Below are 22,449 nucleotides of genomic sequence, written 5' to 3' on the forward strand. Positions count from 1 at the left end.
ACGATGCGAGCGGGCAAGTGAGCTGACTGACTGTAGAGACCTGCCGCCCATCCCTATCGTTTTAATTCCATTTGGCTCTACTCCCAATTGGCTTGTTTGCCGTTCATTTACTCGCCTCACATTGCTTCCTTTAAGCGCATTAGGACTAGGATTGTTTGAGGGTCTAGACAAATATCCAACCATTAGTAACTTTCCATAATCTTTCTTAGGTTTGATTGCTTTCCTTATATTCTCATAATTTTTCTAAGTCTTACAAGAAGGAAACAAAACATCTTTAAATCTTAAAAAAAAATATTATTTAAACTTTTCATCCCATCTAGGTAATATTATTCAAATAAAAAATTTAAGATAACTTTTATAATATTAAAAATAAAAATTATTCAGAAAAATACATTCAAACGATTTTCCAATTCTATTATTTACTTTTACAAGCTCTTATATAATTTTTGTTCTAAACAAAATTATTCTATCTTTTCATAAAAACCCAATAAACAATACGTCTAACAAATTTCTAAAAAATTATCCAAATCTTCTACTTTTGAAACCAAACATGCTAATTCAAAATGAATAAATATCAAATTAGATAAAAAAAATTATTAAATTATTAAATTATCTATAGAGAGTAATGCTATATACCACACCACCATCCCACTATGCAAGATGTGACATATTTATTTATCACTATTACATGATAAAGAATAATCTAATAAATTATTATTCAATAATGATAAATATATCATATCTTATATAGTAAAATAAAAATGAAATGGTAGTATGGTATATAGAATTTTCTATCTATAGAGAAAGGAAAAATCAATATGTGAAACGTAAAGTTATTGGATAGAGATTTGATTAAACTCTTCATTAGAATTAAATGGTCCAATTTGAAAAGATGAAGATAGTATTAAATGTTAACCTAAAGTTTATTTTATTTAAAATCTTCGCACAAGTTATAAAAGATGAATTGAAGTGTTCACACATATAACCTTAAAAACGATTAAAACCAATTAAAAGCAAAAAATGAAATTTGCCATAAAAACACAGCTAATTATTTATCTCAGCACCCCGCTCGCTCTCGAAATCCCGTAGCCTCTGTCTCTCCCCCACTAATCTCTCACACGCGCGCGCACAGAAAAGAGTGTGTTAGAGAAGAGAGGGAGACAGAGCGCGCCAGAGGCTTTCATCAGTTGCCACCGCCACCCAAACCCTAATTACTTCAAAAAATAATGGATTCCAAGTCGACTCAGTTCCAGCAATCCCAACTCGCCGCCATTCTCGGCCCCGATTCTGCCTCTTTCGAGATCTTAATATCCCACCTCATGTCCACCTCCAACGAGCTCCGTTCCCAGGCCGAGTCACTCTTCAACCTCTGCAAGCAGACCGATCCCGACTCCCTCACCCTCAAACTCGCCCACCTCCTCCAGTCCTCCCCTCACGTTGAGGCTCGTGCCATGTCCGCCATCCTTCTCCGGAAGCAGCTCACCCGCGATGACTCCTATCTCTGGCCCCGTCTCACCGCTTCCACTCACTCATCCCTTAAGTCCACCCTCCTCTCATGTGTCCAACGCGAGGACTCCAAGTCCATCTCCAAGAAGCTGTGCGACACCGTTTCGGAGCTCGCCTCCGGAATTTTGCCCGATAATGGCTGGCCCGAGTTGCTTCCTTTCATGTTCCAATGCGTCTCATCCCATTCTCCTAAACTTCAGGAGTCCGCGTTCCTCATTTTCGCACAGTTGTCTCAGTATATCGGCGACACGCTTGCCCCGCACATCAAAAACCTCCACGACGTGTTTCTCCGTTGCTTGACGACGTCCCCGAGCTCCGACGTTAAAATCGCGGCGCTGAACGCAGCGATTAATTTCATCCAGTGCTTATCTAATTCGGCCGATCGAGACCGGTTCCAGGACCTCTTGCCGGCGATGATGACGACGTTGACCGAGGCGTTGAATAACGGTAATGAAGCAACGGCCCAGGAGGCCTTGGAGCTGTTGATCGAGCTGGCGGGGACCGAGCCGCGGTTCCTACGGAGGCAGCTGGTGGAAGTGGTGGGCTCCATGCTGCAGATTGCGGAGGCGGATGCGTTGGAGGAAGGGACAAGGCATTTGGCAATTGAATTCGTGATTACCCTCGCTGAGGCGAGGGAGCGGGCCCCGGGGATGATGCGGAAGCTGCCCCAGTTCATAAGCCGTCTCTTCTCCATTTTGATGAAGATGCTTCTGGATGTCGAGGATGATCCTGCATGGCATAGCGCAGAGAGCGAGGAAGAGGACGCAGGCGAGACAAGCAATTATGGCGTCTCTCAGGAGTGTTTGGATCGGCTGTCGATATCTTTAGGCGGCAATACTATTGTTCCGGTGGCCTCTGAGCAGTTGCCTGCATATTTGGCAGCTCCTGAGTGGCAGAAGCACCATGCTGCTCTTATTGCGCTTGCGCAAATCGCCGAGGGTTGCTCGAAGGTATTGATAATGCTAATGATATTACTATTGTGACGAGTGAGGTTATAGTTTTCGTCCTTCTAATGTGTTTGAAGTGCCAATTTCGGAAATGGTAGCTCGTAGCTTAATTCCAATAATTAAAACTATATCGATGTTAATTTTTCTTTTGACAAACAATATTCAGTAATGGAATAATGATGCTGGTCAATTTTAGAATGACGTTCCTGATATACAGCCGTGGCGGTAATTTAAACTTTGGTTACTAGGTCCACAGTATGTTTTGAAGTTATTCCCTTTCACATATTTTTTGGTAACCATGCCCTTCTGTTAATTAAATGAAATTACGATCCTTGGTTGCTTTGATGATTTTTAACCCATTCTCTCTTTTCATAGGTGATGATAAAAAACTTGGACCATGTGGTGGCAATGGTTTTAAATTCTTTCCAAGATCCACACCCCCGTGTGAGGTGGGCAGCTATTAATGCAATTGGGCAATTGTCGACAGATTTGGGTCCAGACTTGCAAGTTCAGTACCATGCACAGGTGCTGCCGGCGCTTGCTGCAGCTATGGATGATTTCCAGAATCCTAGAGTACAGGTTAGTTGCAGCTATGGGCATTTGTTCTTTTCTGAACTCCTGTTTCCATTACTTTCTAACGATTTTGTATTGTTTAGCTCTCTCTACAAACTTTTCTTATGGTTACCTCACAAAACATATTGAGTAGGATTGGGCTAGGATCAGATACACAAATTGCTTGGGAATTTTCTCATTGTAGGTTGCAAAAAAGTATTGAGTAGGGTATGTTGCTTGGGACTTACATTATTTGCAGCCTTTGCTTTAGTGATTAGGATGTAGAGCCATTCTTCTCATCATCCCTACACCACACACCATACTTGATTTTTTATTTTTTGTTTTATTCTTGCTAAGAATCATCCATACACCATACATTTGGTGAGGGAAAAAGATAAAAATAATTAAAAACCATGTGTGGTGTAGGGATGATGAGTAGAATTTTTCTAATATGTGATCTGAAAAGCTTGGTGTCTTTTTCCTAGTATATAATGAATTCTTGAAATAATTTTAGCTACTTTTTAAACCAAATATGTCCAGCAATTAAGTTAGTATTTGTATTTTGCAGCTTGTTTTACTTGTGAATCTGGATAGGATATTGTGAAAGTCATCGTGAATTGAAACTTTGCATGAAGTTTTGTGGTCACTGGATGTAACTTTGCATATACCAACATCTTGTTGGTATGGCTTGGACTTGGAGCATAGCCCTGTAACTGTCCTTTTAGCATTAAAGATACTACTTTTTCTTAAAATTTTTACTGATGCCAGGTCAGTAATTTGTTTGGATTTTGCAATTCAAAATCTCTTTATGCGTACTGATTTTGCTTATTTGTTGATCTAAGAGTAATTTTAATTCAAATGGGGATTGGAGTCCTTCTAATTGTTTTAGTTTTGCTGATATGTTAAGTTTGGTTTAAACTTCATTTTTTAATAAGGTACTGCATTTTATTAAAAACCCAGAGTTTGTTTTGAACTTCATTAAGGACCGTGATTAATGTTTGAGGGGCTTTAGGACTATAGAGATTCTGACAACTTCAATGAAACTGATTCTTTGATATAATGGAAATCAACCTTTGGCCAATTCTCCAAACTCGCAGTATATTTGATTTAACATTGCAACAAGGATTTTTCTGTTTTTCCACTCTTTAAAATGTAGGTTTGGCCTGAGGATTGACGTGTGTCTCCACCTAATCATGCTTATGACTGCATCATTTCTGCATATCAATACATATGGGAAACTTAACTTCAAGAATCTTTATTTATTTATAACCCTGAGGGGTAGCTCAGTTGGTTAGGCCTTGGGTTTGCTCCCCAATGGTCACCAGTTCGAGTCCTCTCAGGGCCACTGAAGGTTTACTTGGCCATTAACTTCAGGGTCCTGTGGGATTAGTCTAGGTGTGCGCAAACTGGCCCGGACACCCACGGATATAAAAAAAAGAATCTTTATTTATCTATTTATTTTTTGATGACTTTCTTTCCTTAATATAGAATGTATTTAGGTGTTCTTTTGTATACTTCCTGTATACACGGGCTATGCCTATTTTATTTGAATGAATAAAATTTACTTCTTATAAAAAAAAAAGAATCTTTATTATTATTATTATTTTTAATTTTTTTTTTTGGGGGATCAAATTTCTATGGAGCAATGGATTCATACTCCTCAAACCAAAATAGAATCAAGAGGAAAGAATAGTGTCTTCTTTCAATCTTTGCTAACCTTGTTTAAACTCTTTGTGCTTGCCACAACATAATTAAAAGTTGGATGAGGTGAATAGATGAATTAAGGACTATTACTTCAATTTTAGGGAAATAAATATTCATTGAGTCTTGTGGTATATCGGCAAAAATCTCATAGCACAATATTGGTGTTCTTGCTTCTTTGCTACCTTTTGGGAGCTTGAATTTTTTTTTTTTTGTTTAATTTTTTTTTGCATTTAGATTGAAACCTTTGGTCTCTAGATGTATTTCCTACATACTGTTTTGTTTCTTGGGGGTAACTGGATGGTTTTGTTTTCTGATGGTAGAGTGTTATTAAATGCATCAATTTTATTTTTGTTGTATGTTCATTTTTTTTTCTCCAAATTATTGTATCTACAGGCACATGCTGCTTCAGCAGTGCTCAACTTCAGTGAGAACTGCACTCCAGATATCTTAACACCTTACTTAGATGGAATAGTGAGCAAATTGCTAGTACTTTTGCAGGTATCAGCAGAAAAAATTACAAATTTACAATGCAAACACTGGAATCGTTAATTTTTAAAAGGGAAATACTCTAGCAGCAGAGGGATTACACAAAAACACAAAAATAATCTCACTAACTGATGTGGTTTAATGTGGTTTTCAGATTGTAAAGTTACTTTTATTGTAAAGAAGATCTAACGGATTAGATGAAGCCACCTCAGTTTGTGGGATTGATTTTGTGTAATTCCTTTGTGGATGTAGCAATACTCTTTTTAAAAACACAAACACCTTTTCAATTCTTATTTTATATGTATCTTTACAGAATGGGAAACAAATGGTGCAAGAGGGTGCCTTGACTGCTCTGGCATCAGTTGCTGATTCAGCTCAGGTACTTTATAAAATTATCTGGTCATTAATTTTCTTTTTGGCTTCTTGTTAATGGCTCTGTCTAACACAAAGTGTGTCTATAGGAGCATTTCCAAAAGTACTATGATGCGGTTATGCCTTACCTGAAAGTGATCTTGGTGAATGCCACCGATAAATCTAACCGCATGCTCCGTGCCAAATCTATGGAATGCATTAGTTTGGTTGGAATGGCTGTTGGGAAGGACAAGTTTAGGGATGATGCTAAGCAGGTAATTAGCATTATATAGAAAGAATTCTACTGAATCACCTACTTTTCTTTTCGACCCCAATTCTCTTTAAGAATATACATCTTAATTTTAAACCAGTTTGCCTGTTAAAGACTAAAGTGGTAAATTTTAAACCACTTTGACCCCTTATTCTCTACTGAAATTCTCTGGGGCTTCTTTTGTTTTTCTTTTTCCTTGACTTCTACGGACCTCCAAATGTGGTTTGTTTGTTCTAAATCTAATCCCAATTTAATGCTGCAGTTATGCAGAAAACTTCAACTCATCAATTCTGGGAAGAAAAATTGTTTTTGAAGTCTTGGCAACCAGTTAAATTACCGTTGTCAAATTTTTTGGGTCTTTCTTTATGTGGAAAGGTGGCATGATTTTGTGGTTGACAATATATGTATAATTCACTTAGTACTTCTATGTAACGTTTGGTTTTCATGCAAGGTTATGGAAGTGCTTATGTCTTTGCAAGGATCTCAGTTGGAGACAGATGATCCTACAACAAGTTACATGCTACAAGTATGTTTTTGTTATTTTAAAAGTATAGAAAACTTCATCAGATCATCTAAGCTGATATTATAGTTGTTATTTTAATATTGCTATTACAGTTTTATGACACTTGCTCTATAATGTTATAGGCGTGGGCCAGACTCTGCAAGTGTCTGGGACAAGATTTTCTTCCTTATATGAATGTTGTCATGCCCCCCTTGCTTCAGTCTGCTCAACTCAAACCTGATGTAACCATTACATCTGCGGATTCAGACAATGATATTGAAGACTCGGATGATGAAAGGTCTGCACATTCTTTATCCTTGAAGTTCATTTAAAACCCTATGAAATTAGACATGTACAACGAGTTTCTGAAGGCCACTTACTGATTGTCTGAACCTGCTATTATTTGAGCAGTTCAAGGTTTCCTTGTTTCTGCAGTTTTGATAGATCTTGTTGTATGGTGTCTTTTCTCAAATGTTCTTAAACCCCCCCCCCCCCCCCCCCCCCCCCATCTCTCTCTCTCTCTCACACACACACACACACACCAGAGACAAATATACAAACAAAACGACACTCATGCTACTGTTATTTGAAGTTATATATTTGCTACTCTGATAATTGCATTTTAATCAAGATATGTTTCAATTGTTGTGTTTGTCTTGCTAAATGACACTGGTTATCTCACTAAGAGTTGTATCCTACTACAGTATGGAGACAATTACACTTGGGGATAAAAGGATAGGGATCAAGACTAGTGTCCTGGAGGAAAAAGCTACAGCTTGTAACATGCTGTGTTGCTATGCTGATGAGTTGAAAGAAGGATTCTTCCCATGGATTGATCAGGTTTGTCCATGGGCATATCTGTTGGCTTTTCTGTCCTAGACTTTTGAGCAACTTCGATACTTAGAAATCGATGCATCTCTTATGCAGGTTGCTCCGACTATGGTTCCCCTTTTAAAATTTTATTTCCATGAAGAAGTCAGGAAAGCAGCTGTTTCAGGTATAGAATTGACTCTTCATTGTGGTTTCTTTTCTCTGCCTTTCAATTCTTGCTAAACCTCATGATTGGGAAAATCTACTCCATAGCCATGCCAGAGCTACTGCACTCTGCAAAATTAGCCTTGGAGAAGGGGCAAGCTCAAGGTCGTAATGAGTCCTATCTCAAGCAATTGTCTGACTACATTATTCCAGCTCTGGTGGAAGCATTGCATAAGGTAATCATCTTTTATGTAAGACATCATGCCTTTAGAGGAGCATTTCTTGTACATGCTTCTTCCCTTACTCCTTTCATTTGCTCTGATATCTTTAGAATTTTTGTTTTATGATGAGAGGGTGACATCGAATATTTTTGCAGGAACCTGATACAGAGATTTCTGCAAGTATGTTGGACTCGATAAATGAATGCTTACAGGTTTGTCATACTCTAGGATGTTTACTCACGTAACTTCTGTGGCATCATAATTTTCGTGTCTTTCCTTGATTACCTATAAAAGAAAAAAAAAAAAAAAATTCGTGTCTTTTGAAGTTATTCTTCGTTGAATACAATTAGCTAACTTGAAATCATATTAACAATTCAGAATTGTTTTGGAATTTGCCTATCTGATTGTCATTTTCCTGCTAGAAACTGAAGTTTTAGCTAGGACTGAAATTGCTGCAGCAAATGAAGTAGAGTGACCGAAACTCAAGTGAGAGAGCCTTAACCCCATTCTGTTGGTGGGCTCTGATGATCTATTTGCTTGTAAATAAGGTGGCTTATCTCTGAAAGTTTGTGTAACCTAGAAAACTGAAAGGGCTTTACTTGTCTTTCTTATCTCAATTTCTTTAGGACTTTGTGTTCACTTGAACTTTGCTCATTATAAAAGTTTAGTTTGTTCCTTTAGTTATGGAACCTTAGGATCTTAGTGAAGTTGCTCCTGAAGCTTTGTTCTGTCAATATTCTAGAGTTACTTGGTAATCAGAAAGCGACTAAAACTTTACTTTTGATTTTTCTTCCAAGATGCACTATGAACTGATCCTGTTGGCTTTAAGCTCTAGTACCCATTCTTTTGCATTAGTATTTGTGTCTATGTATATGTGTCTTTACTTTTGATGCACAGGATATCTGTACTTGAGTATTCACTTATGAATGTAATAGAATAGTTTTGTACCAGGTTTGAAGAGTAAGTGTGAGCTTATTTTTTGACCTGCAACATGGCGGGGCTCTTTGGACCCATCCCTGGGGAATAACCCTAGATATGCAATCCCATGTGCTATAACTATGTATCAAGTAATTCAGGGGAACTATTGGTTTGGAGTCGAACCTTGGGTGTCTAAATCTACAGCTCATCCCAAGCCTGGCCTTTTGACCACTAGGTTGCACCTGATGTGTTTTTTAACAAGGAAAACTAGCGGAGTCTCCTTTTACTATTTTACCACATGCTCACTGCCTTAGGCATCATCAACATTCCCATTTTGGGATGTGTGCTTCTGAATGCAATCTGTTTTACTTATGTTGTTTGCACCTTGCAGTTAAAAGCTTTATTTTGAATTTTTCTTAGTACAAAGTCTGCCTTGTCATTTTGCCTTTTCAATTTCCTTTTATGCTGAATATTACATGAAGCGCTTGAAGCTATCTTGCCAACTTTGTGTATCTTCTTCAGATCTCTGGGCCACTTCTGGATGAAAGCCAAGTCAGGTCCATTGTGAAGGAGATAAAACAAGTTATCACAGCCAGTTCAAGTAGAAAAAGAGAGAGAGCAGAGAGGACCAAAGCTGAAGACTTTGATGCTGAGGAGGGGGAATTGATTAAAGAGGAAAATGAGCAGGAGGAAGAAGTTTTTGATCAAGTTAGTTTTTCATATACCATATCTACTGGTGTCATGCACATCAATGTAGAAGCTTTATCAATCAAATTGTAGATAAGATATTGAAGATTATTAGAGATATTAGAAATATCAAATTATTAGAAACGGAAATGTATGGAATAGAGATATTCATTTTTCGTGCCTTACACACTATTTCTTGTTTTAGGTGGGTGAAATTTTGGGAACTTTGATCAAGACATTCAAAGCCTCTTTCTTGCCTTTCTTTGATGAGCTGTCATCCTATCTAACACCTATGTGGGTAAGTTCTTCCCATTTTTTTGTCCCTTGAATCAAAATCAAAATTTGTAATTTTGTATGATCTGTTCCTTTAATTCTTGTCTTTCATGGACAATGGAAATGATTAATTTGTGTGAGGTACATTCAGGAAGAGATCACGTTTTGAAGATGTGCTTGCTTTTGGAGATTTGACCATGTTAAATTGATGCCATTATAAAGCCAGTTTTCATTTCCTTCTCTGGTTTGGAAAATAATGTTTATTTCATCCTTTTGCTCAAGTTTCTCAGCCTAGTACTTTGTATGAAATGACCCAAAATGAGTGTTTATTTTTGTAAGTTCATTTTACTAACATCTTAGTCAAATTTAGGATGTTCAATTGCTTTTATAAGAAGCTATTAGAAGCATGGAATGAATCATCAGGTATAGATGTTTCAATGGTTGAGAGGACAACGAGCAAGCTTAGAATGCTTTTCTTTATTTTATTAAAAACATAGATTTTAATGGCCTGAACATTCATGACTTTAGGGGTGCTACCACAACAAAAAAAAAAAAAAAACTATATTATACATATTACATAAAATGAAACAAAGGTTGTTAAAGCATAAAACATAAAAATATAAGTTCTAACTATTAAGTTAGTAACTTCTAAGTTTTAACTAATAATTCTAAGCTATTACAATAATACAAATTAATCTAAAACTATTAAAGTGTCAAATAATTTAAATGAATAATAATGTTTCAATGAAATTACAAATTGTAGCAAGATGACTTTGACATTGACTTTGAGTCTTGAGATTGGAATTTGGAGATTGGAATTTGGGATGGTGGGCAAGTGAGACTATGAGATTATAAAACCTGAAACATTAATAGGAAAACAAATTAGAATTACAAACAATATTTATAAATATGTAAAAAACTTAAAAACTTAAAACTACAAGTACAAAACCAAGATGAGATCATAAGGTTTTGGTTGTAGCCTTTTCTATCAAGGATTCAATATTAGATTGTTGGGAATTTGGGATTAGGGTTGGGCAAGTGAGACTATAAAACCTGAAAAACAAAATAAGAAAAAAAAAATCATAAATACAAACATTATATATAGGGGTGTAAATTGATCTGGTTTGGGGGGGATGATGGACCAAAACCTAGACCGGACCAAACCGGACCGATCAGTCCTAATGGACCGGATCAGACTGTTAGCTATTTGTCCGGACGAGTTTCAAATGGGGGCCCAATCATACAAAGAATCCCATCATTCTTGAAGTACACAAAAAACCCCCAATGTGTATTTTTGGCCCATTAGTATAAAAAAACCTCACAATGTTTATAATTTTGAATAATACAATTATTTAGCTTTATTTGCACATTTTTTACTTAAAAATAGCCTAAAAAGTTGTTCAAATTATCAAAATTGATAATTATATATTACTTAATTGATATTAGTTAATTAATAATTATATAATTAACATTTATATTGTCAATAGTCATAGGTTAGATGAAAATTACATAATTCACTTAAATAAAATAATATATAATTTATAACATAATATATATATATATACTTTATAAAGAAAAATATTGAAAAATATATATTTGTAGTTCGGTTGGTCCGGTCAATTGGAGCCCCATTTGAACCTTATAAAGAGCAAGAATTTTTCCTTACCAAGCAATATGGGATCCTATACACTACCTATTCCTATCTTTATCATATGATACCGAGTCCTCGGGATACTTACAAAATGTAGGAGAGAGACGCTCGGATAGGGAGTTAGCTGCAGCCTGCAGATGGCGACGGTGTGACGGTGCGAGAGTGAGAGAGAGGGTAGAGAGAGGTTTGTGCGAGAGAGAAAATGTGAGAGCTGAGAGAGAGTTTCTGAGTCGAGAAGGGGGGGAGTTTTAGGGATTAATTAAAATGATTGTTGTTTTAATATACGTATAAGTTTTTAATAAATACATATATGTAAAACGGGGAGTGGGGCGGGGGAAAAGCAGACGGGGGCCCAGCCCGTACTGCCCCCCGCACCCATTGGGGTGCCAATATGCATGTGGATTACCCTGCTGGCTGCATCCAGCAGACGGAGCCCCTGCCCAGCCCCACCCAGCCCAGGTGGGTGCCAGACGGGGCGGGGCGGGGCCCTGCCTCCCAGTCGTACATGACTTTCATGTATATCTAGATGATCATGCATAGGTATTGCTCTTGTATACTTATGAAAAGAAAGGGCATTGCTCATGTACATGTGCTATGCCTATCTATTTCATCAATAAAATTTGTTCCTACCGATAAAAAAAAATATTTGTTTCACTGAATTTACTTGCTACTAGTCCTGTTGATTTTAGTGATCCTCTCTCTCTCTCTCTCATTAATTACTTGGTTGGAAATATTTAGGATGACACTCAATGGTGTATAGGTACAGTGTGGGGAACAATAGAAGTTTCATTTTAGTAAGTTTATGAAGCACCTTTTGAGATGCATAGTTGTAGCAAGTTAATATGACATGAAGGAGTCTACTACAGTCTCTAGTTTAAGATGGGTTACTCTAAACATGTTTTTATAGAAACTAAAGTTTTTATTTTAGCATTAGAGGGGGGGAACTTCCTTCGTATTACAGAAAGAAGCAGAAAGGTGACGGAGGAGTTGGTCTTCAGCCTTTCTTGTGTGCATTGGATGGCTGACATGGTGGAAGAATGTTATCTTTCGATGGGGAGAAGGGATTTCTTCAAGTCTTTTCGGATTGGTTCTTTGGTTGTTGTTGCTCACAGAAGATCTAATGCATTTGGACAATTCTTGGAAGTTACAGAATATGGTGGTAATGGCCGCCGAGGCATGCTGGTGTTTCCAGCAGGGAAGGAAGGTCATGGGTGGAAGACTTTATCCTTGGAGCTGAAGCATGCTCTGGCAGGTTTCTCTAAGGCTCCAGTGGTGGGTAAGGGTGGTGGGAAGGGGAAAGAAATGGGAGGGCAAACCAGGACGTATGCTGAGGCTGCTGGGGGAGGTGAAGCAAGTAGTAGGGTGGCGGTGCAGGGAGGCAACGTGCAGATTTTGTATAACGTGGAGAAAGAAAAAAATAAGGGGGTTGCAGGTGAGTGTCATATGGCAGGGAGAGTTGGTAGAGGACAAGTCAATGACTTAGGTGTAGTTAGTCAGCCCGAGACCTGTGTAGGGGAAAAGGAGGGGCAGAACATCCTTTTTGGGATAAAAGTGGAACTGGCTGGTGTGAAGGAGGAATTGGCTGGGGTAAAGAGGACTATTGAATCACTCATAGGAAAGGTGGACTGGGATTTATTTCTTAAAAGGAATTTGGGTCTGAAAAATAAAGGGGCTCCGAAACCCAGGGTGAATAAAGGTAAAATCAAGTTGGGTATGGACTTGGGCCGGTCACGCCAAGCCCACCCAAAGCTGAAATGGAGAATCAAGATGAATGGGCCAGCCCTGGAGAAGGTCCAGCCCGAGAAGGAGCCCACTGGGCTGTTGACCCACAAACAGCCCATCGGCAGTGGAAAGCCGCACTCATCCCCGCCGGTGCCGGCACCTCAACAGCGGCATCCCAGCGCCGGTAGCTCGTCGTCGGCAAGATCAGAGGCTCCCCTCAGTGGCTGTGCCGTCAGCAGCCCAGTGACTGAAGAATATCGGCGTGCAGAGGCCTTGCAGCTGGATCCGTCGTCATCGGGAGGAGATCTGACCAGCGGGGTGGCACAGAAAGGGACGACGGTCAGGTCTGGGCTGTCTCCTTCCATCGCGGTGGCAATGGCGACGTTGTCGGCGCCGGAATCTTCAGAACAGGGGCTGGTTTGCACAGAGGTTGCGACGGAAGAGCAGCAGGTTGGGCTAGTAACATGTGAGGACCCACAGAACACGCCGGCGGTACTTTCTGGGCTGCTGGAAGTCTGCTCCGATGCTCAGAATTAGGCAAGTTCACCGGAATCTGTTTTAGAAGCCAAAAAATTCCTTTCGTTGGTTGGCAACTGTGCGGAAACAATGGATAAACTAGAGGAAAGTGAAAAGGAAGGGGCTATGGTAATATGTGAGTTTCCAAGTGGAATGGAGATGAGGGAGGAAATGGGGGAGGATACTGCAACAATCAGCTGCTGTGTTGAGGGTACAGAACCTACTCCTTTGAATTCGTTTCATCCGAGGGGGTCAGAGTGGGTAATTCAAACTGCCTTGGAACTCAAACACATTGTTGGGATTAAATGTGTGGGGTTTGAAGATGAGTTTTTGGCACTTCTCATAGCCATGGAAGCTAGTCATTCACAAGCCACAGACGATCCCTCAATTGGGCTGGAAAAGAAAAAAGAAAGAGAACTAAAGAGGCTTACGTGGGCAATGAACGACGAGGGAGGGGAGCGGAGCTCTAGCCGAGGACGCTCCAAAGGAAGGGCGGCGATAGTTCCGATATGAAACCAAAAATCATCTCTTGGAACGTAAGGGGGTTGAACGAGCAGGCCAAACGGCTCCAAGTTAGGAACTTACTTCGTCAATGGCAAGGTGATATCATTTGCTTACAAGAGACCAAACTAGAATTAATTACATGGAAATTAGTCCGAAGTCTATGGAGAGGACATCATGTTGGGTGGTCTTCTTTACCTTCCAAAGGAGCATCGGGGGGTGTTCTCATCATGTTTGACAAAAGGGTGGTGGAAAGATTAGAGGATTGTGTGGGTGATTTCTCTGTGGCCTGTTCCTTTGTGAACATAGAAGATGGATTCCGATGGGCATTTGTAGGGGTTTATGGTCCTAACATTGATGTAGAAAGAACAACAATGTGGGAGGAACTGGCCGGTATTCTTAGTTGGTGGGAGCTGCCAAGTTGTTTAGGGGGGGACTTCAATGTATCACGCTTCCCAAGTGAAAGGTCAGGTACATCTTGCATCACACTCGCTATGAGTGATTTTTCTGACTTCATTTCAGAATAGGCACTTATGGATATCCCACTTACGGGAGGATCTTTTACCTGGTCCAACACTCGAGAAATACCTTCTTGGTCAAGAATTGATAGATTCTTGCTCACTTGTGATTGGGAGCTACATTATCCTGATGTAACCCAAAGACGTCTACATAGAGTGTGCTCAGATCATTTCCCTATCCTCTTGGACCGTGGAGGCATTCAAGGAGGTAGAAGGTATTTTAAATTTGAGAATACGTGGCTAAAATCTGATGGTTTTGTAGACAGGGTCAGACAATGGTGGTCCTCTTATGTGTTCCAAGGCTCTCCGAGCTATATTTTGGCAAGAAAATTGAAAGCACTGAAACAAGATTTGAAGCTATGGAATGAACAAGTGTTTGGTAATGTGCTTTCACATCAACGATCCCTTATGGAGGAATTACAGGGCCTGGAGGGTGAAGAGGAGGCAAGAATTCTCACTGAAGCAGAAAAAACTCGCAAGAGTCAGGTAGTCACGGATCTTGAACGAGCTTTATTGATGGAGAAGATATTTTGGAGACAGAAATCCAGAGCACTATGGCTTAAGGAGGGGGATAGGTGTATGAAGTTCTTTCATAGGGTGGCTAATTCACATCGGAGGAACAACACCATCGACACATTGATGGTGGATGGAGTAGTCTCTTCGGATCAAGCAAGCATCAAGGACCACATTGCACAGTATTATGAACACTTACTAGTCGAACAACAACAATGGAGACCTACAGTTGATGGGTTGTCTTTCTCAACAATAGATCAACAGTCTTTAGAGCGGCTTGAGAGACCTTTTGACGAAGAAGAAGTACACAAAGTTATCCGAAGAATGGCTAGTGATAAGGCCCCAGGTCCTGATGGTTTTACTATGGGCTTTTTCCAAACTTGTTGGGAGGTGATCAAGGGTGACCTCATGCAGGTGTTTCTAGAATTCTATAATTACGCCAGCTTCAAAAAAAGTCTCAATGCCACTTTTATAGCACTCATCCCAAAAAAGGCAGGGTCAACAGATGTTCGAGACTGCCGCCCTATTAGTTTGATAACGGGGGTCTACAAGATTATTTCCAAAGTACTAGCGAATCGTTTGAGTACGGTAATGGAGAGATTAATATCAAAGCCACAAAACGCATTTGTCAAAGGCCGACAAATTCTAGATTCGGTTCTTATTGCAAACGAAGTCCTAGATGGAAGACTCAAAGCCCGTGAGCCTGGGTTGATCTGCAAACTAGACATGGAAAAAACCTATGATCGTGTTAACTGGAAATTCTTGCTTTACTTACTGGCAAGATGTGGCTTTGGAGAGAAATGGCTGAAATGGGTGGAGTTTTGCATTTCAACAGCTCGCTTCTCTATCTTGATAAATGGTTCACCGGTGGGTTTCTTTGACTCCTCACGTGGTTTGAGACAGGGAGATCCGCTCTCTCCGCTACTCTTTCTTTTTGTCATGGAAGCTCTCAGTAAGATGATTGAAGGGCTTGTGGAAGCGGGACATCTCTATGGTTTCTCAGTGGGGAATGGTTCTAGTTACATTTCCCATTTGTTGTTTGCTGATGACACTCTCATTTTCTGTGGAGCACATCTTGGGCACATACAATCTTTGAGGGCGTTACTTCTCTGTTTTGAAGCGGTATCAGGCTTGAAAGTAAATCTATCCAAGTCTGAGTTGGTACCTGTGGGAAATGTTCCTGAAGTGGCGGGTTTTGCTGCCCTATTGCAATGTAAGGTTTCTTCTCTACCCTTGCAGTATCTTGCTCTACCCTTGGGCGCCAGTTTCAAATCTGAACAGATTTGGAATGTTGTGATTGAAAAAATGGAGCGAAGGTTGGCGTCGTGGAAGAGGTTGTATTTATCTAAAGGTGGTAGACTCACTCTGATTAAAACTACCTTAGCCAACCTCCCCACATACTTTATGTCTTTATTCCCGCTTCCAACGAAGATTGCCAATCGTCTTGAGAAATTACAGCGTGATTTCTTGTGGAGTGGTTGGGGGGAGGAGTTTAAATTCCATTTGGTTAATTGGTCAAAGGTCTGTACCCCGTTTTCTGGGGGTGGATTGGGGTTGCGAAGCTTGACAGAGTTCAACAAAGCCCTATTGGGGAAATGGTTGTGGCGGTACCAACAAGAAAGTGAGGCTCTGTGGAAGTCAGTTATAGCTGAACGTGTTGGGGAGGCATGGGGTGGTTGGTGTTCAAATGAGGTTCGTGGACCACATGGGGTGGGTTTGTGGAAGAATATTAGGAACGGTTGGGAGACCTTCAGGAGACATACTCATATTGTAGTGGGGGATGGATCGAGAGTTAGATTCTGGCATGACAAATGGTGTGGTGAACGGAGCCTCAGAGACAACTTCCCCGCCATATTCGAGCTTGCACGCGTTAAGGATGCAGCAGTAGTGGACTTGCTGGTTTTCTCTTATGGCGTCCCTCATTGGAATGTGGAATTTTCTAGGGCAGCACAAGATTGGGAGTTGGAGGTTATCGCTGAATTCTATGCAACACTGTATTCAATACGTGTGACAGAGGGCTCCATGGATAGGATATTGTGGAGTCCCTCAAAGAAAGGTAAATCTACGGTCAGATCGTTTCACAAAGTTCTATCCAGCCTAGGCATGCTCAATTTCCCTTGGAAAAGCATTTGGCAGACTAAAGCTCCTTCAAAAGCAGCGTTCTTTGTGTGGACAGCAGCACTAGGTAAAATTCTCACTATAGATAACCTAAGAAGACGTCGGGTAATGGTAATGGATTGGTGTTGTATGTGCAAGAAAGATGGGGAATCAGTTGATCATCTGTTTCTACATTGTGAGGTGGCTAGGACCATGTGGGCAGATTTTTTTACGGGTCTTGGAGTAGCATGGGTCATGCCCCGTAGATTGGTGGATTTTCTAGCCTGCTGGAGAGGACTTCGAGGAGATTCAAGGGTGGCAGCAATATGGAAAATGGTACCCATATGCATGTGTTGGTGCATATGGCAAGAGAGAAATGACGGAAAGTTTTGTATTGGGTCTTGCAATTATAATCCACTCCTCCTAATATGAATGTCCTGTTTTCCTTTTCAGAATTTCCTGAGGTACATATCCTAATGTTAAAAGTGAAAGTATTAAATTCTTTAAATTTTTATATCATGTTACATTTTTTAAGATCCTCATGAGTACTTAAGCCTTGTGGCAAGTGCAAGGGGGTGCACTTTTGTCTTGTTCTTAACAATAGTGCCATTTCAAAGCAAGATGTTTACATTGGATCATCGTAGTAATATTTTATTAAAGGATGAAGTTTCAGAAACATTGCGAGGTATTTGAGCTGGCTGTTTGAGTAGAGTATGAAGTTATTGAAGGTGTTGAATATGCCAGGGTATGAGGTAGAAGCTGTGAGCCACTGCTTAACAGTAGATATGGCTCTAGTGGAAGGTGAAGATTCCCATGCCTTGTGATATTGTAAAATGGTCCTAGATAAGAGCGTTAGTTGTGACCAAACAATTTTGTCGGAGTGGCTGATTCTAGCATTCTTGACCAAAGTTACTAATACTGGATCTGTAAAATATCATCGTTATTCATAATTGAGGGTTGCATCTGCTTGACAGTGTTCTCTCTCTTCTGATGATTATTAACACACTCTTGCTTTAGGCATGCCTTGGCCATGGCTTATTATCTCTTCAGGTTTATTTTGAAGATCACATATTCTGGATGGTAAATCTGGAGACAATTTTGCAGCTGAATTGAAAGTTGATGAAACAGAAGTCCATTTGCTTAGAAACTACATTTGTGACCAGCTGTGTGTCCTCCTTATTTTGAAAATCTTGCTGACTGTACCTGATCTAAGTAGGACACCTTTAGTTTACGTTCTCATGAGATATGGTGTGCCTTTTAGTTATTTTTTTAATGGTATAGACCAAGGGAGATTGAACACTTTGAATGCCATACACAATTCTTTTGAACTCTTGGATTTATTCCATTTTTTTTTCATTATTTTTTTTTGTTAAATTAAGATATCATGATTTCATTTTCACTCCCCTCAGAACTCTCTTGTCCTGATTACAGGGTAAGGATAAGACACCTGAGGAGAGAAGGATTGCAATTTGCATCTTTGATGATGTGGCAGAGCAGTGTCGCGAAGCAGCTCTTAAGTATGCTCTATAACAATGTTTACTAGGGATAATTGGTTGTCATAAAGATTTTAGTGATAGATTTTTTTTTTTATATTATTGATGAAACAGATACTATGATACATTTCTTCCTTTCCTGTTGGAGGCTTGCAATGATGAAAATCCTGATGTTCGACAGGTCTGCACTCCCTAAAATGTTGCAATTGATATGATTTAAGTTTGCAATTGCTCTAACTTGAGTTGTTCTATTATTTCTTTCAGGCAGCTGTATATGGCCTTGGGGTTTGTGCAGAATTTGGTGGATCTGTGTTTAAACCTCTTGTTGGAGGTATTTCTGCTTGCATTTCTAGAAGTATTTGAATTGCTTATTTATAGAATAGTAGTAACAATATTCATGGGATTTTTCCAGAGGCTCTTTCGAGGCTAAATATTGTGATACGGCATCCCAATGCAGTGGAGCCTGATAATGTCATGGCATATGATAATGCTGTTTCTGCACTCGGAAAAATTTGCCAGTTTCATCGTGACAGCATAGATTCAGCTCAGGTGCCACCATATCGCTATCAAAACTCTCTCTCTTCCCTCTTTTCCAATAGTGTTTACGAATATTTTCTTATTAAATACTTGAAGAATAATTATTTTCCTATTCCTTTTTTCCCGGTAAACCTTTCCTCAAATTGCATCTTATTCGTCCTTATAAAAAAAGTTGCGATTGGCAGGTTGTTCCTGCATGGTTAAACTGCTTGCCAATAAAAGGTGACTTGATTGAGGCCAAAGTTGTTCACGAGCAACTTTGTTCCATGGTGGAGCGGTAAGGACTTCAACCTTGGTTGGCTTGCCGCTTTTCTCATCTTTACTCCTTTAGTCAGTTAACTTGTTTATGTCTCAGTAACTTATCCATCGCATAAATTAGGAGCTTCTTTACATCTGCAGGTCAGATGGCGAAGTTTTAGGTCCCAACAATCAATATCTTCCTAAAATTGTTGCAGTGTTTGCTGAGGTTAGTTCCTTATTAATTTTATTTTGGTCGAGCACTGTATTGACTTCACTGATGGATTGTATATAGTAGTATAGCTCCCTTCAGCCCAAGGTTAAGGGGCTTCACACAGTGGGTAGAGGTCAATTTAGCCTTACACCCTGCACCTCAAACCACTTTAAGGTCCCACTTCGTTACAAGCTCACCGTACCGAGCTTGACCACTTTACTGAACTTAAACATGTGTACTTAAGCCAACTACTCTCTGTGTCAGTATGATGCCATAAAAATCTGAGATCCATTCTTATCCAGTAGATCTTCTTTTATCTCATGGTTAGTTTCATAGAATATAAGAATAAGTGGATCTGATGTAAAGACTGCTTTTTGAGTATGTGGAAGAAAAGGTAGGTGTAATGACTTGAGGAAACTGCTAGCCACATTTGAGCTATGATTTCAAAAAGACCGGTCAATTTGAAGCTTCCCTAGAATCACTTATAAAAACCTAATGTCACCTAGTAAGTACCCAATGACAAAAGGTATAGGTTATACACCATCTGTACACAATGAAGCGCATGGTCTCCATCCCTTCCAAAATGGATGTTCTATGAATCTGTTACCTTTAGGGACTATTTCACACCACCATGGACATTTGGTGCAACTTAGAAATCACCAGAGTTGTGCGGGGATACACAGCAATATTGGAGACGTGCCTAATGTTTATTGAACAAGTAGATAACTAATCAACCATGATGCTCAAGAGGAAAAAAATGGAAAAGCAATTTAATAGGCCATAAGTTACTGGGCTGACTTTTTGGAGTTCTTTCTTTATTTATTTGTTCTGTGGGAACCTATTTTTGATCCTATAAGCAATACAGCTGGTGACAGTCAACCTCAAATGCCCCCAATTTATTAGTTAAAGTAGCTTGCACCTCCCCCTTAGCCTGTCATGTGATGAAGTTCTTGCGTACCTTAGGCCTGCTGCCTACCCCTGACGGGTGGGTTTTGGTTTAGCCCGCCCCCCAACTCCTATGGGGGGCTCTATCACTACCGCCCCTGCCCCTGCCCATAACATATTCCGTCTGTACCCGTTCAACAGGCAGATGGGTGTGACACTCAAATCACCTGTGTAAATAAAAAAAAAAAAAAATTGTTTTGCTTGCCAAACCGCAATCAACAGCCAAATCACAGCCAAACAAGTGAACAACCAAATCATAGCCAAACAACAGCCAAGTACAAAGAGACCAAGTCACAACAGAGAGGAAGAAAAGAGATTAATTGATTGCTGATGCTGTGGCTTGCGAATCTATGATGCATTGGATGGTACTGAGTGATGGCCGATGAGGCGCAAAGAGAGCGAGGGCTGTGCGAGGTGGACGGGGAGAAAGAGAAGGCAACAGAGTGGATGACTGAAAGATGATGACTCATATGAGAGGCGACAAAGAGGACAACTTGGACTGAGTGGCTGAGAGTGGTAGAAAGAGGAGAAGTTTAGATGAGAGCGATGGCATGGGGTGTGGAAGAAAGAGGAGTGAAAAGATAAAAACCTATAAGTTGCGATTCTTTCTGCCTGCAAAATGAATGAGAATTATCAACTAAATATATTAACAGGTGGGAGGATTTTTTTACCAGGAGGCATTTTAATTAAACCGCTCCCTGGCCACCCTTGGTAGGATTTATATAAGACCCAGCCACCAGCCCAGGGTAAGGGATGGAGATTAAGGCCATTACCCCTAGGGCCAGGCAGATCTGTCATCCGGGCAGCAGGTCACCACTGCTCAGACCTAGTGCACCTAGGCTATACCTTTTATGTTTTATTTATAAAATCTTTGATTACTTATGAAAGTAAAAATTTATGGCAGAATATAAGCTCAATTCTTTCTGCCATGCCCCATATATTGTTGATCTTAGTGTGTGTATTAATTACCTGTAATGTATTGCTTATCCAAAGAAATTAAAGTTATGCCATGGTCTTATTCAAAAGCCATCTCGAATCCCAGTAATAGAGTCAGCTATTGACTTGTTGGCATGCACAAGTATTTATTATGTAGCCATCGTTTTGCTTCAACTTTTGCAACTCACTGTTTCAAGTTTGTGATATGCTACACACAATAAGATACTTAAGTTACCACATAACATGATTAAGTGGAGTATTTTCTCTAATTGAGGGGAGTGATAAATTGTTAGGTTCTATGTGCGGGTAAGGATCTAGCAACAGAACAAACTGCAAGCCGAATGATTAATCTGCTGAGGCAGCTTCAGCAGACCTTACCACCATCTACTCTGGCACAGACCTGGTCCTCGTTGCAGCCCCAGCAACAGCTTGCCTTGCAATCTATCCTCTCTCAATAGCATCTACGATGAAAGTCGGCTTTCTTGCTTGCTGCTGTGCCTGGTCTGTCTGTGTGTCATATAATTACCACCCATTCTTTTTTTCATAAGATGGTTCCCATCCTTCTAGCGTGATGCTTTACAGCAACTGGAATCAGTTTTTTGAGTATGAAAGTCATCATTGCAGTTGAAAAAGAAGCAGTTTTGTAGAATGTGTATATTTTGTTATTTTTAGTGTGATTTTGGGTCCATAAGAAAAGAAGGGTAGGTGATTGTGATTGTTGAAATTTTGTTTTCCTTTCCCCTCACCCCATTTTTCTGGACGATTGGTGCGTGAGATTGGAGGATTGTCGTTTGAGGCAATTCCTGTAGCAGTTTTGGCCACATTGTATTCTTGTGAATGATTAATGGTGAGAATTAATGACTTAAATAGGGATCTTTGATACTTGAAGTGCAATTATGCATGCATTTTTTCCATCCAGTTTGACATCATGGGAATCCGAGGTGAGTAGACATGAGCTGTGTCGATCAACTCATATCAAATATTCAGATTTATTTGACATATTCAGACTAAACATGTAGAAAAAGGTTATGCAGGTGATTTGACACGATTTATTCATTTAACAGCTGTAGTGGGTGGGTTTGAGACTCGAGAGGTTTGATCCATTAAATGAAGTATATGATCCATAACTAGATGCCATACAAACTCAATCCATGAATACAGTGGTACTAGTACACC

At 39.8% G+C, this 22,449-nt stretch overlaps 1 protein-coding gene across 1 annotated transcript; it reads left to right on the top strand.

Moving 5' to 3' along the window:
• Positions 1-1,060: 1,060 nt before the first annotated feature.
• Positions 1,061-22,155, top strand: LOC122295130 (importin-5-like). The gene is made up of 20 exons (XM_043104192.1): positions 1,061-2,456; positions 2,829-3,032; positions 5,103-5,207; positions 5,509-5,574; positions 5,657-5,821; positions 6,269-6,343; positions 6,463-6,617; positions 7,024-7,159; positions 7,247-7,316; positions 7,403-7,530; positions 7,671-7,727; positions 8,956-9,141; positions 9,326-9,418; positions 18,343-18,428; positions 18,519-18,585; positions 18,669-18,735; positions 18,817-18,953; positions 19,127-19,218; positions 19,341-19,407; positions 21,567-22,155. The coding sequence occupies exons 1-20, from the start codon at positions 1,227-1,229 to the stop codon at positions 21,729-21,731; spliced, it is 3,351 nt and encodes a 1,116-aa protein (XP_042960126.1). The 5' UTR covers positions 1,061-1,226; the 3' UTR covers positions 21,732-22,155.
• Positions 22,156-22,449: the final 294 nt, after the last annotated feature.

This window comes from Carya illinoinensis, chromosome 14, assembly GCF_018687715.1.
Source record: "Carya illinoinensis cultivar Pawnee chromosome 14, C.illinoinensisPawnee_v1, whole genome shotgun sequence".
NCBI classification, from domain to species: Eukaryota; Viridiplantae; Streptophyta; class Magnoliopsida; order Fagales; family Juglandaceae; genus Carya; species Carya illinoinensis.